The sequence below is a fragment of the Myotis yumanensis genome, unplaced genomic scaffold (genome assembly GCF_028538775.1).
Source record: "Myotis yumanensis isolate MYYU_CA2020_CCGP unplaced genomic scaffold, mMyoYum1.0.hap1 SCAF_3, whole genome shotgun sequence".
Lineage (NCBI taxonomy): Eukaryota > Metazoa > Chordata > Mammalia > Chiroptera > Vespertilionidae > Myotis > Myotis yumanensis.
In genome coordinates this window covers 118,694,901-118,709,693 of record NW_027223754.1, presented here as the reverse complement: position 1 = coordinate 118,709,693, position 14,793 = coordinate 118,694,901, and the positions used below count along the sequence as shown (strand labels likewise).

At 51.3% G+C, this 14,793-nt stretch overlaps 1 protein-coding gene across 1 annotated transcript in view; it reads left to right on the top strand.

The window, feature by feature from the left end:
* Window positions 1–14,793, top strand: part of CACNA1C (calcium voltage-gated channel subunit alpha1 C) — a 691,490-nt gene that overhangs the window by 662,164 nt on the left and 14,533 nt on the right. Inside the window, exons 40-44 of the mRNA XM_070409470.1 lie at window positions 1,387–1,489; window positions 7,420–7,521; window positions 9,662–9,789; window positions 10,215–10,349; window positions 11,852–12,204. Coding sequence (XP_070265571.1) covers window positions 1,387–1,489; window positions 7,420–7,521; window positions 9,662–9,789; window positions 10,215–10,349; window positions 11,852–12,204 — 821 coding nt within the window. The remainder of the gene's footprint in view (window positions 1–1,386; window positions 1,490–7,419; window positions 7,522–9,661; window positions 9,790–10,214; window positions 10,350–11,851; window positions 12,205–14,793) is intronic.

Genomic DNA, 14,793 nt, shown 5'->3' with positions numbered 1-14,793 from the left:
TGTACCAGGGAGAGAATCATCGTGCTCATCAGATTTCCAAGTGAGTCCATGATGTTTAGGACAGAGATCCTAGGTTCTGTTAGACCTAACTCTTGCCTGTGTGGCCCTTGCATGACCCTGAGAGTGAGCGCTCCCTTAAGTCTGTGCCCTCTCTTGCCTCACGGTAATCCCAACCATGTAGCCCAGCACTTGCTGAAGAGTCTTGTTGCCACTCTCTCCCCTCTTTCTTTAATTCTCATGATCACCCTTCTGACTTCCATGTTGGAATAGTGACAGGTTGAAAAGTGGTTGGGGGGCAGTGATGTCAGAGAACTGTACAGAGGAAGAAACACAAGTAGAAAAATTCAGCTCTGTGGATAACCCACTCATGGAAAATGGAGAATTGACAGAATATAGAACCTTCTACTTGTGCTCTGTCTTACTCAGTTTTTCCTCACTTGTACCTCCACTTCATTCCAAAAAAAAAAAAAGATTTTAGAAGATTTCCCAGGGTGCAAAAGATATGAGAAATAAAGAGCACAAATGAAACGTCAGGGAAAGCATAGTGGGAAACAAGAGTGGCGATGAGTGAGGCTGCAGTTCCATCGGGGCCTCCAGATGGGCCTGCACAGGCTGCGATTGAGCTGGCACTTCCCAGAGACCGCTGGAAAAGTCACTCAGAGCAATTATAACCCTTCTTGGCACCACGATTGACAGGAGACACCATGTGATCTAACGAATAATAGCCTTGACCACATCCTGGGAGCAGATGCCGGAATGAATTTCATGGTGCCTTTTCTCACAATGACCCTGGTATATGCTGAGGGCCCCACACTGAGCACAGTGCCATGGCAGCAATGTTGGGGGGTAGGGGGTGGGGAAGGAGGAGATAGGGCAACCCAATCCTGTCCGGTGTCAGCAAGCCTCTGATCCAGCCTGATGTAGAGGTAGATTTTTCAATATACAGAAAAAAAAAGGACATGCATCTCCTGCAAGCATCTCCCGTTATTGTCTCTCTTATCAGGCGTTAGATGAATGTGGGCTGGCAGGTGGCTCCCAGCAAATGCCTGCGCACAGCTGCTCTCTGTTGCCAGTAGAGAGCACACCCATACGCATGAGCAGCATTTGAACGGGGAAGGGGTTGGAAGCAAGGGTCTAACAGGGACAACTTCCATCCCTCCCTCACTCTGTGCAGCTGGGTGAGAGTATCCGTGGCAAAGCCAAGATTCGCCCAGAACAGGTTTTGAATACATTTCAGTGGCTCCTGCTTCTACACGCCCGCCCACTCCAGACACATGCACACATGTTCAGAGGCTCCCTCCCAGCGTTCTCCTGCCCTGGTGATTCCGTGGGTCCTTTGAGAACCGTTTGCTGTAATCACCAGCTCTGCCTCCCTTCCCCCTCCAGCGCCTGGTCTCCATGAATATGCCTCTGAACAGTGATGGGACGGTCATGTTCAATGCCACCCTATTTGCCCTGGTCCGGACAGCCCTGAGGATCAAAACAGAAGGTAAGAATCGCCCACAGGGCACTGGAAGAGCGCCCGGAAGACCTGGCACACCAGCTAGCGGCGGTCGGCACCTGCAGAGGCCCAGGACCTTCCCGTCCTGCGCGGAGCTGTGGCTCAGCAATAACCCCACCTCGGGGTTATAAACGGGGCCTCGTCCTGTTCCCTCTGCCTCTTGAATGGCCTCTAGCTTATTTATTTTGAACTCCAGCTTTCCATCTTGAAGTCATAGGGTATCGTTCAAAAAGCAGAAAAAGGTGAGTGTTACCTGAAGCAAGACCAAGCCTCACCTAAATGAAATTGAATTGTCTGCAAATGGGCCTCTCAAATGCTCAACATTCTTTTTAAATTAAAAAATCTGTGTGGACTCTGGATGGGTAGCCCAGCTGGTTAGAGAGTTGTCTTGATAGGTGAAGATTGCGGGTCCGATCCCCGGTCAGGGCACATACAAGAGTCAATAAGGGCCTGGCCGGCATGGCTCAGTGGTTGAGCATCAACCCATGAACCAGGAGATCACAGTTTGATTCCTGGTTGGGGCACATACCCAGGTTGCGAGCTCGATCCCCAGTGTGGGGCATGCAGGAGACAGCCGATTGGTGATTCTCTCTCATCAGTGATGTTTCTCTCTCTCTCTCTCTCTCTCTCTCTCTCTCTACCTCTACCTCTACCTCTCCCTGTCTCTCTTCCTCTCTCTGAAATTAATAAAAATATATATTTTTAAAAAGAATCACAATCAGGGCACATACCTAGGTTGTATGGTTCAATCCCCATTTGGGGCGTGTGTGGGAGGCAACTCTCTCTCTCCGCCCCCCCCCCTCTCCCCCCCCCCCCCCCAGTTTTCTTATCTTCTTATCTCCCTCTCTAAAAAATATATAAAAAATAATAAAAACATATCCTTAGGTGAGGGTTACAAAAAAAGTCCTGTGTGGGGAAAGGGTCATAGTGGCAAACGGTGACAATGGTCGAAGTCATCACATACAGTGGCACAAGGGCTCTGCCAGCTCACGGGTAGGGGTTAAGATCGCAGCTGTGCTCCACTAGGCAGGCCGTGCTCCCTGGGCCCGTGTCCACATGAGGGACACCTTCTAGTTTGCACAAAAGCACCCTGCGGGCTGCAGCCGCTTTGGCTGCAGTAATCGGCTGTCTGTGTAACTGATGTTTTCCTGAACCATCTGTGGGAAAGGCTATATGAAATGTACCTAAGAGTTGTATTTGCTGTAAGACCTTCTAGCCTGTTATATAGTGTTTCTCAGAGAGTGATCAAAAGACCACCTGCCTCAGATTCAACTATTGGAGTTTCTTTAAAATACTGAGTCCCACGCACCAGCTCAGATCTCCAAATCTGAGGCTCAGAGCAGGCTCGGGAATCTGCACGTTCAACCAGCCACATTAGGATTCAGACAGGAAGTGAAGTTTGAAACCCTCATCTAGAGAACAAAGAAAGCACAGAGAGAAGCAGTATGTCTTCTTTCCCTTCTCATGCTTCAGTCTGAGCGGTGCGGGCTGCCAGCCACACGTCCTGGGCGCAACAGAAGGAGCTGGGCAGGGAGAGGGAGACCTGACTCGGATCACATCTGTGACAAGTTGTGTGTCCTCTCTCTGCTTAAGCTTCTTCATCGTCAAATAAGAGGGGTAATGAGCTGATACGAGGGGAGTCACTTCAGTGAGTATCCCAGAGAGGTGCCTTCTCTCGGTTAAAGCCTTCCAGAAAATAATAGAAACATCCTAAATGAAAGAAAACAAAAACAGGCCATCACAATACATGTCAAAAATAATGAGCTCATCTTTAAAAAAATTAAAAATGGTTCAAGTTCTGCTGCTAAGCTACTAGTAAAAAGAAACAACGAATATACTCTCAGTAGCCAATGCAATAGCTCAATCTGAAATGGATGTAAGTAGTAGGCCTATTCTTCACATGGGAACAACTGAACACACATTATAGCAAGGAGAAAAACTGGAAGGACATTTATTATGTTAAAATGATTCTCACTGAGTAGTAGAATGAGCAGTGATGTTTACCTTCTTCCTTTACTTCTGTTACTTTCCAAATTTCTACAATGACTATTACAGTTATGTCCAGGAGGAAAGGTTTCCTTCTCTAAGGGAGAAGGTGTGATGACGGCGAGAAGGAATACTGTGCAGGACTTACAGCTTGATGTAAATTGAGGGAACACATTTTCATTCCTTGGAGGACTGAATAGCACTGGTGCACGGAGGCCCGAGTCCTCACTGTTGAAGATGCGCAGTCAGTGCAAACCAAGCCACAGCTAAAGAATACCAACCGCTGCTGACAGTGCCCAAGGCGCTGCTTCGAAATACCCAGGACGCATGGCCAGGCTCCAGGAAATGAGCGCTCTGGGGCGGGAGAAGCCAGCCACATGGGAACTGCTGTCAGCAATTAAAGGAAATTTGAAACACGAAGACATTTATCTGCTGCATAGCATTGTCCCTATGGCTCACAGCACTTCTTGTATGCTTAAAATTCTGTCTGGTGGGTAGATCTCCTGTTAAGTGTTCTTACCAGAATAACATGAAATTTGGGGGGGGGGGGGGGGGGGAGGAATAGCTACCAAAGGGCCCACAGTGCCAGCTCAGGGGCAAACCTTTATCAGAGACAAACCCTCCCCCATAGTGTTAATCTCTTAAGTCTAGAAGACAAAGGCAAGTTCTTAGAAGCCACTGGAAAGAAATGTGAGAAAGCATCTCAACTTGTGAGGATAAAGTCTTCACCAGTCATCACCCTTCAGACTTTTGAGTGTGGAAAGAATTGGACAGAAATTATCACCTTCTTCAGAGAACCAGTCCCAAGCCACACAAAACTTTGGGATGCAGAAGGAAGATATGTTTAAATACTTAGATGATGTGCAACAACTGCTAGTGAGGTTCCCCAGGTACACAGCTAATGGTGAGAATAAACTGAGGCCTGAAAAAAATTAAAAGTTCTTTTGGAAGATGGATTTGTTGCCTAAGTCCATGTAGCAGACTGTAGCAGACGGGACAGAAATGTTTCCTCTCACAGTTCAGGTGGCCAGAAGCCCAAAGTCAAGGTGTCAGTGGGGGTCCCTTTCGGCTCTGTTCCCTGCCTCTCTCCTGGCTCCTGGTGGCTGCCTCACTCCAGTCTCTGCCTCCATCCTCTCCTGGCCTTCTTCCCTGTGTGTCTCCACATGTCTCCTCATCTGATAAGGACACCAGTCACACTGGATTTAGGGCCCACAAGCTCATCTTAACTAATCACATCCACAAAGACTCTATTTCCAACTAAGGTCATATGCCAAGGTTCCATGTGGACATGAATTTGGAGGGAACACTATTCAACCCACTACATAAGATAAGTATATTTGAGCATTGTATTAATTTGGACTCTTTCACTGCATATGTCAGAAACCACTAGCTGCCTTACCCAGGAAGGGAGCATAACCACGAAGGACTCCCTCCACAACTAGAATGCCAAGATTGCCCTTTGGCTCAGGTGCTATTTGGATCGACGTTCCCACAGGGGATTCAGGTGTCCGCCACTCTCCCTTGCTCCTCTGCTTGCTCCTGTTGGGCTTCCTTCAAAGGGAGCCATTCTGGCAGGGCCACAGAGCGGATTCCAGCGCAGGCAGCCTGACCAGCTCTGGCCGTGCTGCCTCCCTGCGGAGTAGCACTAAGCGATTCAGCACACAGACCTCACTTTATTGCTCTTTGCAGATAGGGCAAGACCCTCCACCAGAAAAAGGATTAGGACTTGCTGAAGGCTCAGCTGATGGTTACCATTTTTTAGCAATATTTTTCAGTTAAGGTATTTACATTGTTTATATAGACACTAGAGGCCTGGTGCACGAATTCGTGCATGGGTGGGGTTCCTCGGCCTGGCTGGCGATCGGGCCAATCAGGGCCGTCTCCCAATCGGGGCTGTCCGGGGGGCAGGGAGCACGGGAGGTTGGCTGGCTGAGGGAGGTTGGCTGTGGAAGCTCACTGACCACCAGGGGGCAGCTACTGCATTGAGCGTCTGCCCCCTGGTGGTCAGTGTGCATCATAGCTATTGGCCAGTCATCCGGTCATCCAGTCGTAACAGTCACTTTGGCTTTTATATATATAGATAATGCTATTGTACAATTAATAAACTACAGTATGGTGTAAACATAATGTTTATATGCACTGGGAAACCAAAAAAAAATTGTGACTGGCTTAATTGCAACATTCGCTTTATTGCGGTGGTCTAAAATGGAATATCATAGAAGTCTGCCAGTATTGGTTTCCTATTGCTATATAACCAATTACCACACATTTCTTGTCTTGAAACAACACCCAGGTATTGGCTCCCAGTTTTGTAGGTCAGGAGTGGAGCCATGGGGTAGCTGAGTTCTGTGCTCAGGGCTTTACAAGGCCAACAGGATATTGGTCAGGATGTGTCCTCTCCCAGAGTCTGCAGGGAAGAATCCACTTCCAGCTCATTCAGGTTGTTGGCAGGATTCACTTCTTGCAGTTGCAGGGCTGGCTCTCTGCTGGGACTACTCAGCCCCAGAGGCTGCCTCTCTCAGCTCAGCTCACAACACAGTGTGTGCTTTCTTCCAGGCCCACGCCACCATCTCTCACTCCTGCTCCCAGCTGGAGAGAACTCTCTACTTCCACCTTCTGACCCCCTTCACACGTTTATTTTTTGTTTGTTTTGTTTTTTATTGAGGTACAATTGACATATAACATTATAATAGTTTCAGGTATACAATTTAGTGATTTGTTATTTGTATATGTTGTAAAATGATCACCACAATAATGCTAGTTAACATTAATCACCATGTATAGTTATATTTTTCTTGTGATGATAACTGTTTTTTTAATCCTCACCTGAGGCTATGTTCATTGGTGAGAGAGAGAGAGAGAGAGAGAGAGAAACATTGAGAGAAACATTGAGAGAAACATTGATTGATTGCCTCCCGTAAGCACCCCAACCACAGACCAAACCGCAACCTAGGTATGTTCCTTGACCAGGAATTGAACCCGCAACCTTTTGGTGTACAGGATGATGCTCCAACTAACTGAGCCACCCATCCAGGACTTGTGATGAGAACTTTTAAGATCTACTCTCTTAGCAACTTTTAAATTGCAATACAGTACTAACTACAGTCACCAAGCTGTGCATTATATTCCCAGGACTTACTTATTTTATACTGGAAGTTTGTACCTGAGAACTCTCTACTGTTAAAGAGCTCATGTGATTAGGTGGGGCTCACCTAGATAACCTCCCCATCTCAGGGTCATATGTGCCATGTAATATAACCTACTCACAGGGTGAAGTCCGTTCTGGTCACAGGCCAGGGACTGTGCAGGGGTGCATATATCAGTGGTGGTAGGAGGAAGGTTGGGGGCATCTTACATCCTGTCTCACAGCTGCAGGCCTCAGCTTTCCTCTCATATGGCAATAAGGCCATTATCCCAGAGGCCGCATGGGGTGAGCACCTCGTTAGCCTGTTTCACCAGTGGGGAAGGTAGACCCAGAGAATCCAGTGTCTTCAATTTCTGCCTCCACACTGAGGCTGTGCCACCTGCTCCCCACAGGAGACTCAGCAAAGGGCTTTGACACTGGGGAGATTGCTCTTCTTCCAATCACCCACGTCTCCCTGGCAACCACAGGAGCCTGAGAAATGCCATCCAGGGAGAGCCCCTGTGCTCTCCGCCAGATGGCTGTTGAGCTCTGTCCCGCACCAGCAGCCTTGTCAGTCCTAAGTGCCGCCCACAAGGAAAAGCCGTGTGTGAGGTGAAGGGATGCCCTTGGCCGGCTGAGTAGCAGGCCAAGAAGGAATGGCACTGGACAGAGCACAAAACAGGGGAGAAAGAGAGAAACAAGGGATCAGGACCATCTGTGGGGCACTTGATGCTGAGAGCACACCCCATGGGGGGCCTCCAAGAGTCGGATGATCTTTTCAGCCTTGTGTCTGTCTCCCTCCCCTCAGGGAACCTGGAACAAGCCAATGAGGAGCTGCGGGCCATAATCAAGAAGATCTGGAAGCGGACCAGCATGAAGCTGCTGGACCAAGTGGTGCCCCCGGCGGGTGGTAAGTGCTTCCCGGTCTCCGCACACTCGCCACTTGCCTGGTTCTTGAGTTGCTAGGCTTGTGGGAAGCCCGCTCTCCCCGGACCCTGCCTGTGGGCTGAAAGGACCTCCTGGTTAGAAGGGACGAGGGTGCCACGCCCTCCACAAACTCAGATACAGGCCGTTGGGTTGGAGATCGAGTCCAGTCCTGCATTTCGCAGATGAAGTCAGGCAAGGCCTCTCAAAGCTTGAGGTTTGGCAGAACTTCAAGTAAACTTTTAAGTTTCCCCATAAACCCCTGGCCTGATGGCTCTTGTCATAAATGGGTCCTGAGAGCGCCTCCTGGTGGGAGCTGTGTGTGTCCTTCCCAGGGCATGTTGCTCAGCCCTGTGCACCCACTACCCCTACCGCTGTCCTGAGTCATAGGTAAAACAGCCTTCCCACACATGTAATTTCCAAAATATTAATATAACGCTTTAACTAATATAAAATGTATTGAAATCTAATGGCTTTCAATATATAAAGTTATAACTAACTGAAGGAATGCTTGTATGCACCCACGTATAACAAGTAAGTGTTTAAAGGAAGTAAGATGATTGAATATTGTCAACATCTTGTTTTTGTCATTTTGAAGTATAAGGCCTAAGTATATTTAAACAACTTTACACACACATATATACATACACCTACATGCATGCACATGCAAAGGACACATGCTGACTGAGACAGGCAGGTCAACGACAGTGGGGACTCAGATTCCATCGGGGCAGGTAAAACAAAGTCTTCTGTCAACTTACACAGCAGTTATGTTCCTGGAAAATTCTGGATATATTAAAACTATGTAAAATGAAGTTAGGTTCTTAGCTCGGATAATTATAAGCAGGTTGTCCCCCACATAGATGTCCTATCATAATACTTGAAAGAGTGCGAAGCTATTATTTATTGTGCAAAACACGTCTGTGCTTAAGGGCCACACCGAGAGCCATTTAGTACCAGTAGCACCCCAAGTCACCATGTCAACTAAAAACATCCCACCAGCCTCAAAACACTTCTTAAAAGGTGACACCACCCCTGTTGAGAACCACTTCCCAGAGGGAAGGCAGGCCTGGGACTAAGTGGAGTCACAGAGATGGACAGGCAGCACCTGACGGCTTACATACAGTATTTTATTTGCTCCTTACAACGCTTCTATGACGCTTGCTCAAAGAATCAAAGTTCCCAGAAACTAAGTAGCTGACCCAAGGCTACGCTGTGAGGACCTAGCAGATCTGGGATTCGAACCCAGGTCTGAGGGATGCCAGAGCGCCAAGCTCTTTCCCCTGCAACACTTCCTCCCCGACTGCCCTGGACAGGGGCTCAGGGTCTTTCCTCCCAATGGGAATGAGGCCTTTCCAGGGGGAAGGCCATCGCTGCTGTGGATTTGGCTCCTCTTTGAGGACAATTAGAAGCAGGAGAACCATCGCAAGCCCTTAGATCTGACCCAACCAGCTGACTCCCAGGCCCATGGCCTTGTCCTTCACAGAGACCTAGGAGGTGGAGCAAAGGGGGTACCTATAGGGCATGAAATATTCTCGTTGGAGACTTCCTGGCTTCTCCATCACATGGTTCATTCCCAAGACAGGGGACCCAGCCAACCCAATCTGTCTGGTTGAAAGAAAAACCCAAACTTACACAGGAGGAAGGGGCTCCTCCCACCACCCCTCCTGCTGGTCTTTAAGCAGAACTATGTTTGCACTTAGGGGACTGGTTGCTGGGGGTCTGAAGCTTTGGAATCAAATGGGAACCGTAGCAATGTCAGTTCAGTAAACGGAGCAAGGTGGGAAATAATTTTGACAATATGGTATTTTTCTTTAAAAGGGGGGACAATAAGAATATATTGCTTACTTACGGAAAGCATTTGCATAAAGAATCTTTGCAAAAATATTCAAGAAACGAATAAAAAGCTTATCTATTAGGAGGTGGTAACCTGGCAGATGGGAACTGTGGGAGAGAGGCTTTTCACTATATAATTTTTTATATAGTTTTGTCTTTTTGAACCAACTATCTCTTCAAAATATAAATTTAAAAATTTTTAAAGTTTGGATGCTGAAAAATAAATTAATAAAGCCCAACTGAATTCCCCTTGTTCATCTCCAATTCCCTGTTCTCTCTTTGAATGTTAGATGATGAGGTCACGGTCGGCAAGTTTTATGCTACTTTCCTGATCCAAGAGTACTTCCGGAAATTCAAGAAGCGCAAAGAGCAGGGCCTTGTGGGCAAGCCCTCCCAGAGGAACGCCTTGTCCCTACAGGTGAGGGGCCAGTGGGGCCACACCCCAAGGAAAGGCCTGGCCACCTTCCTCTGACCTCTGGCCAGGGTCCAAGTCTCTCACCAGTGGGCGGGAGCCAGGTCCCTTCAGAAGGTAGATGCGCGAAGGGAACATAGTCCTTTCCCTCCGTGTTCTCTCCACACACACTGCCCGCATGGCCCTGCCTGCTCCGCGGTGCCCAGGCTCTGGAGCGGGGCTGAGGTTCCCTGACAGCCCCTGCCACCTACTGTGCCTTCATCTCTCCTGGGTACGAGCCTGGGTTCTTCCACTCGGAGCCAGACAGAGCGATCCCAGAGACGCCCTGGTTCACACACACAGGGTGCCTTATGGGGGCTCCCTGCCTGGGGAGACACGCGGGTGAGTGGCTGGGCGGGGGCCCCGGGCTCACGAGTCCCTCTGGGTTCCAGGCTGGCTTGCGCACGCTGCACGATATCGGGCCCGAGATCCGACGGGCCATCTCCGGAGACCTGACAGCCGAGGAGGAACTAGACAAAGCCATGAAGGAGGCTGTGTCTGCCGCCTCTGAAGACGACATCTTCAGGGTAGGCAGATGCTACAGAGCACTCCCCACCTTAATCAAGTTCAGTTGAAGCAGGAGGGTGGACTGGTGTCCTGCCAAGAAAACCCGGGGAGAAAGGCCCGAGTTCTGTGGCAGATTCCAGCTCTGCCCACCAGCTATTTCCTCCCCCTCCTCTTTTCCAAGCCCAACTCCCTCTCAAGCCAGGGCTCCCAGGACATGGCAGCTCTGAGGGCATCGCGGGCTCTGGGAGGAGGAAGAGGGACCCATTTTCCGAGGGAAATGTTTCCAAGGAGAAAGTACATTAGAAGCTGCAAAGTGATGGCCCTTGGGCCTCAGCTAACATGCAGGCCCATTTAGTTCGCCAACATTTGAAAATTGGGCACATTCAAATAAAAATCTAGACTTCTGGTTTCTCTTTAAAGCATGCGAAGCCCTGTCGATGTTAGGCTGTGGCCCCCATGGCAGCAGAGGGCTGGAGCCCAGTGGCAGTTGTCCCTTAGATGGGACATGTGTTCTTCAGGTCACAGGGCCCCTCCAGCCTTGCCCCTCCTCCCCTGGGCCGGAGGCTGAGCTTCAGTGTTCACAGTAGAAACAACATGACTGGACCGCTTGGGCTCTTACATCCAGCTCTCTCCATTCATTGGTGGTACCTGCCTGATCCTGAAGACATTTATCTAAGTGTTTCTCCAGAGAGGGCCAGCGCACACCTGTCCCTCCCAGCCCCGTGCCCGGGTCCCCAGGCTGTGGAAACACCGGGAGGCGAGAGGAAGTGGTCCTGCCTGTAGCTGACCTGTCATCACATCCTCATGCTCATCACTGCGAAGTGTGCATTACTGAATGGCCTCAGGGACACAGCAGCAGGTTGACATGGCCCTGCCCAGACCCTGCCGACCAACCTTGCCAATAGCTACTTGCCCACTTGCCCAGGACAAGGAAAGAATGCTGGGCATGAGCCCGATTCCAGATCTGAAATCTCTAAGACCACCCCCCCCCCCGACCGCCCCCCCAAACACACACACAGGAAAGGAGGCCATAATAGAGGTAGTAAATCCATCATCTTTATTTTCAAAGCCTTTGGCTAACACAGTTTCTAGCCCAGTGAGCCAGTTGGAGTTCCATTTTTAAATCTTGTTGGAGCCTCTGGCCCTTCCCCGCCCCTCAGACCTCGCAGCGCCTCAGCTGCCACCCCTCTCAGGTGCAGGGGAGGCTGGGCACGCTAGACTCATCCTTGAACTCAACCCCAGTCTTCCGCAGGCTCATTAGAAACTCCCCGGGCAGCGGCTGCCCAGCCTGGCTGGCTCCCACAGGATGTCGTGTCCCTCACTATTCCCCAGCCCTTCCAGAGGGGACTGACGGGTCCCTGCCACTCCAGCTGCCAGGCCACGTGGGTGAAGAATCCCCCACCACGTGCTGCCCCACGTGGCTGCGCTCTCAGAGGGCGGACAACTCCCCTTGCGGTGGCTGCGGAGGAGAGGTTGCCCCGGAGGCGTCCTCCTCCACCCACCCCTCCTGTCTTGCCTGCAGAGGGCCGGTGGCCTGTTCGGCAACCACGTCAGCTACTACCAAAGCGACAGCCGGAGCACCTTCCCCCAGACCTTCACCACTCAGCGCCCGCTGCACATCAACAAGGCCACGAACAGCCCAGGCGACACCGAGTCCCCGTCCCATGAGAAACTGGTGGACTCCACCTTCACCCCCAGCAGCTACTCATCCACTGGCTCCAATGCCAACATCAACAACGCCAACAACACTGCCCTGGGCCGCTTTCCCCGCCCCACCCGCTACCCCAGCTCCGTCAGCGCCGTGGAGGGCCATGGGCCCCCCTTGTCTCCCGCCATCCGGGTGCAGGAGGCAGCGTGGAAGCTCAGCTCCAAGAGGTAAGCAGGCCAGGGCCCTGCAGGGCCTCACACACTCCAGCTCAGAGGGGTCGGGGGAGGAGAGTTTGGCCCCCTGGCCTGCATTCACCCCTCACACTGGGGTGGACGCTGCTGCCCTGTGATCCAGGGAGAGAGCAGGGTGCAGGCCGCCTCCCAGGTCCTGCCCTGACTACAGGTGGCAGTCATGCTCAGGGAAGGCGTGTGGCCCCACTGCCAGCAAGCGTCCTGAAGAGCACGCCTCTGGCAGAGCCTGCTCTGTGCTCTGGGCCCAGCCCCGCCCATGCAGAGGCCCTGGCCTCTCAGCCCCAAGATGTTTGCATCCTGGCTACACTACAGACACCGTTCCCCAAGTGGGAGGGGAACGAAGTTACCGTCTCCTCTTTCTACCCTTCTCACCCCTCCAGGGAAGGGCCTCTTGGTGGCAGGAGGCCCTTCGCTGTAGCAGTTGCTCATCTGTCCCAGGATAGCTCATTCCTGGTCTTGACTGCACCTCCCACCTCCTTACCGGCTCTTTCTCCCTGTTCTCTGCTCCCTGGTGCTCCAGGGGGCAGTGCTAGGATAGCCTGCTTCCTGCTGCCATGCTCTGGGCCTCCGGGAGCACAGCCTGGCCTAGAGGGTCTGCCTGCCTATGTGGGCAGCTCTGGCTCCCCAGGCTGGTGGGAGAGGCCGCACATCTGCACCTTGCCACCTCACCCTTAGCTACACTGCTCTCCCAGAGCCTGGCGGCAGATCCCAGCATGCCAGGTTCTTGGGCCAGTCTCCTTTTCTGCCCTTGAGCTCAGAAAAATTGAAATGTCCCAGCGTCTTTCTCAATCCATGGGCACGTGTCCTGAGCTGCTTTCCTTCAAGGAGCCAGTGGCACCCTTGTACGTCCACATGGCCTGGCCACTTACCAGTGACTGACGGCAGACAAGTCAAGCCGGCCATCCGTCTACATTGCTGCCTAAGATTAGCTGGCTCACCACCCAAGCAGTGCTGGCGAGTCCTGCCCACTCACACTGATGCCTTCTAGCTGCAGGGCCATGCGTGAGCCCTGGGTTTGGTGTGCTGATCAGAAAGGCTGGTTTGCACAGAAGGATGTCAACATCCAGGTGGCTGGCCCAAGCTGTCTTGGCGGCCCCTCCCTTTTCTGCAACCCTTCCCCCTTCCTATGCCTTTCAGGGACTCAGTCCTAGTACCATCTTCTCCCTGCTCCCCTTATCCTCCAAGGAAGGCTTGCTGTGTTCATCACCACTGTCTCAGTGTAAACTAACCCCTCCTTCAAAGGGAATTTTCATATGAGACTTTGTTCTGTATTAAGTAAGGAAGGTAAAAATCACTTTAGAGAGGAGGTAGGGAGGGACATTGGGGATTTCTTCCTCTCCCCACAGATCCATCTGTTAGGGAAACAGGATCACAGCGCCTAGCACATAGTAAGCACTCTCTAAATCTCAGCTCCTACCTCCCATCACAGTTGGGAAAAACAACAGTCAGGGCAGTAAGTTTCAAATTGTGAAGAGGGACAACTTAACCAAAGTTCCAGCTCTGGGACCTTGTCCTTCGTGTCACAGCTCAGGGCTGAGGTGGCTCCGGCACTGGCCTTGCTTTTGCTGGGGACAGACCAGCGCAACTTGCACACAGTGGCCTCCGAGGAGTGGCGTTGCCTGCCTGCTGCCATTCCCTGTGTCCAGCGCATCCCGTGTGCCTCACCAAAGCTCTCCCTGTCCCTCTCTTCCCGCCTCGTTCCGAGCCTGGGACCGTGGGGTGGGCAGCCACCGGTGAGGGCCTCCCCCAGACAACTGCGCTCAGTCCCAGCACTCAGTTCTGAGGATGAAGGGGGATGTTTCTCTGACGCCTCATGAGTCTGAGGATAATGCGGGCCCTGGCTTTCTGGGTCTAGAGGAAGAATGATGGAGGGGCTAGTGAACCCTGCACAGGCAGGAAAGGGAGCTAAGGAAGGTGTGAGCAGGTGAGCAAAAGGCTGGCCCAGGGAAGGCGGTAGAATCCCAGGCACATGTGGGCATGGCAGGGATGTGTGCTGCCAGCTCCATGGAGACTCAGCTCAGCAGGGCCGCAGGCACACTCCCGTCTGCTTAGAGCAGTGATGGCGAACCTTTTGAGCTGGGTGTGTCAGCATTTTGAAAAACCCTAACTTAACTCCGGTGCCGTGTCACATAGAGAAATTTTTTGATATTTGCAACCATAGTAAAACAAAGACTTATATTTTTGATATTTATTTTATATATTTAAATGCCATTTAACAAAGAAAAATCAACCAAAAAAATGAGTTCGCGTGTCACCTCTGACACGCATGTCATAGGTTCGCTATCACTGGCTTAGAAGAACAAAGCCGCTCTCTGAGCCTTCTTCTCCATGCCTGCACTCCAGGGAGCCAATGCCAAACATGACACCAGGACCTCTCAGCTCTGCCCAACAAATGCCCAAAGGCCCACTGCCTCTAGTGAAGGGAAGGGACAGCACGCTCATCGGCCACCCCCTCTCCGTCAGTGCAGCCCAGGACCCTTCCTTAAAGGCTGATCCTCTCCTTTCCAAGCACCATCTCGTGTGTTGCTTCATTTGTTCTTCACAACAAGCCTCTGGGTCAGGCAG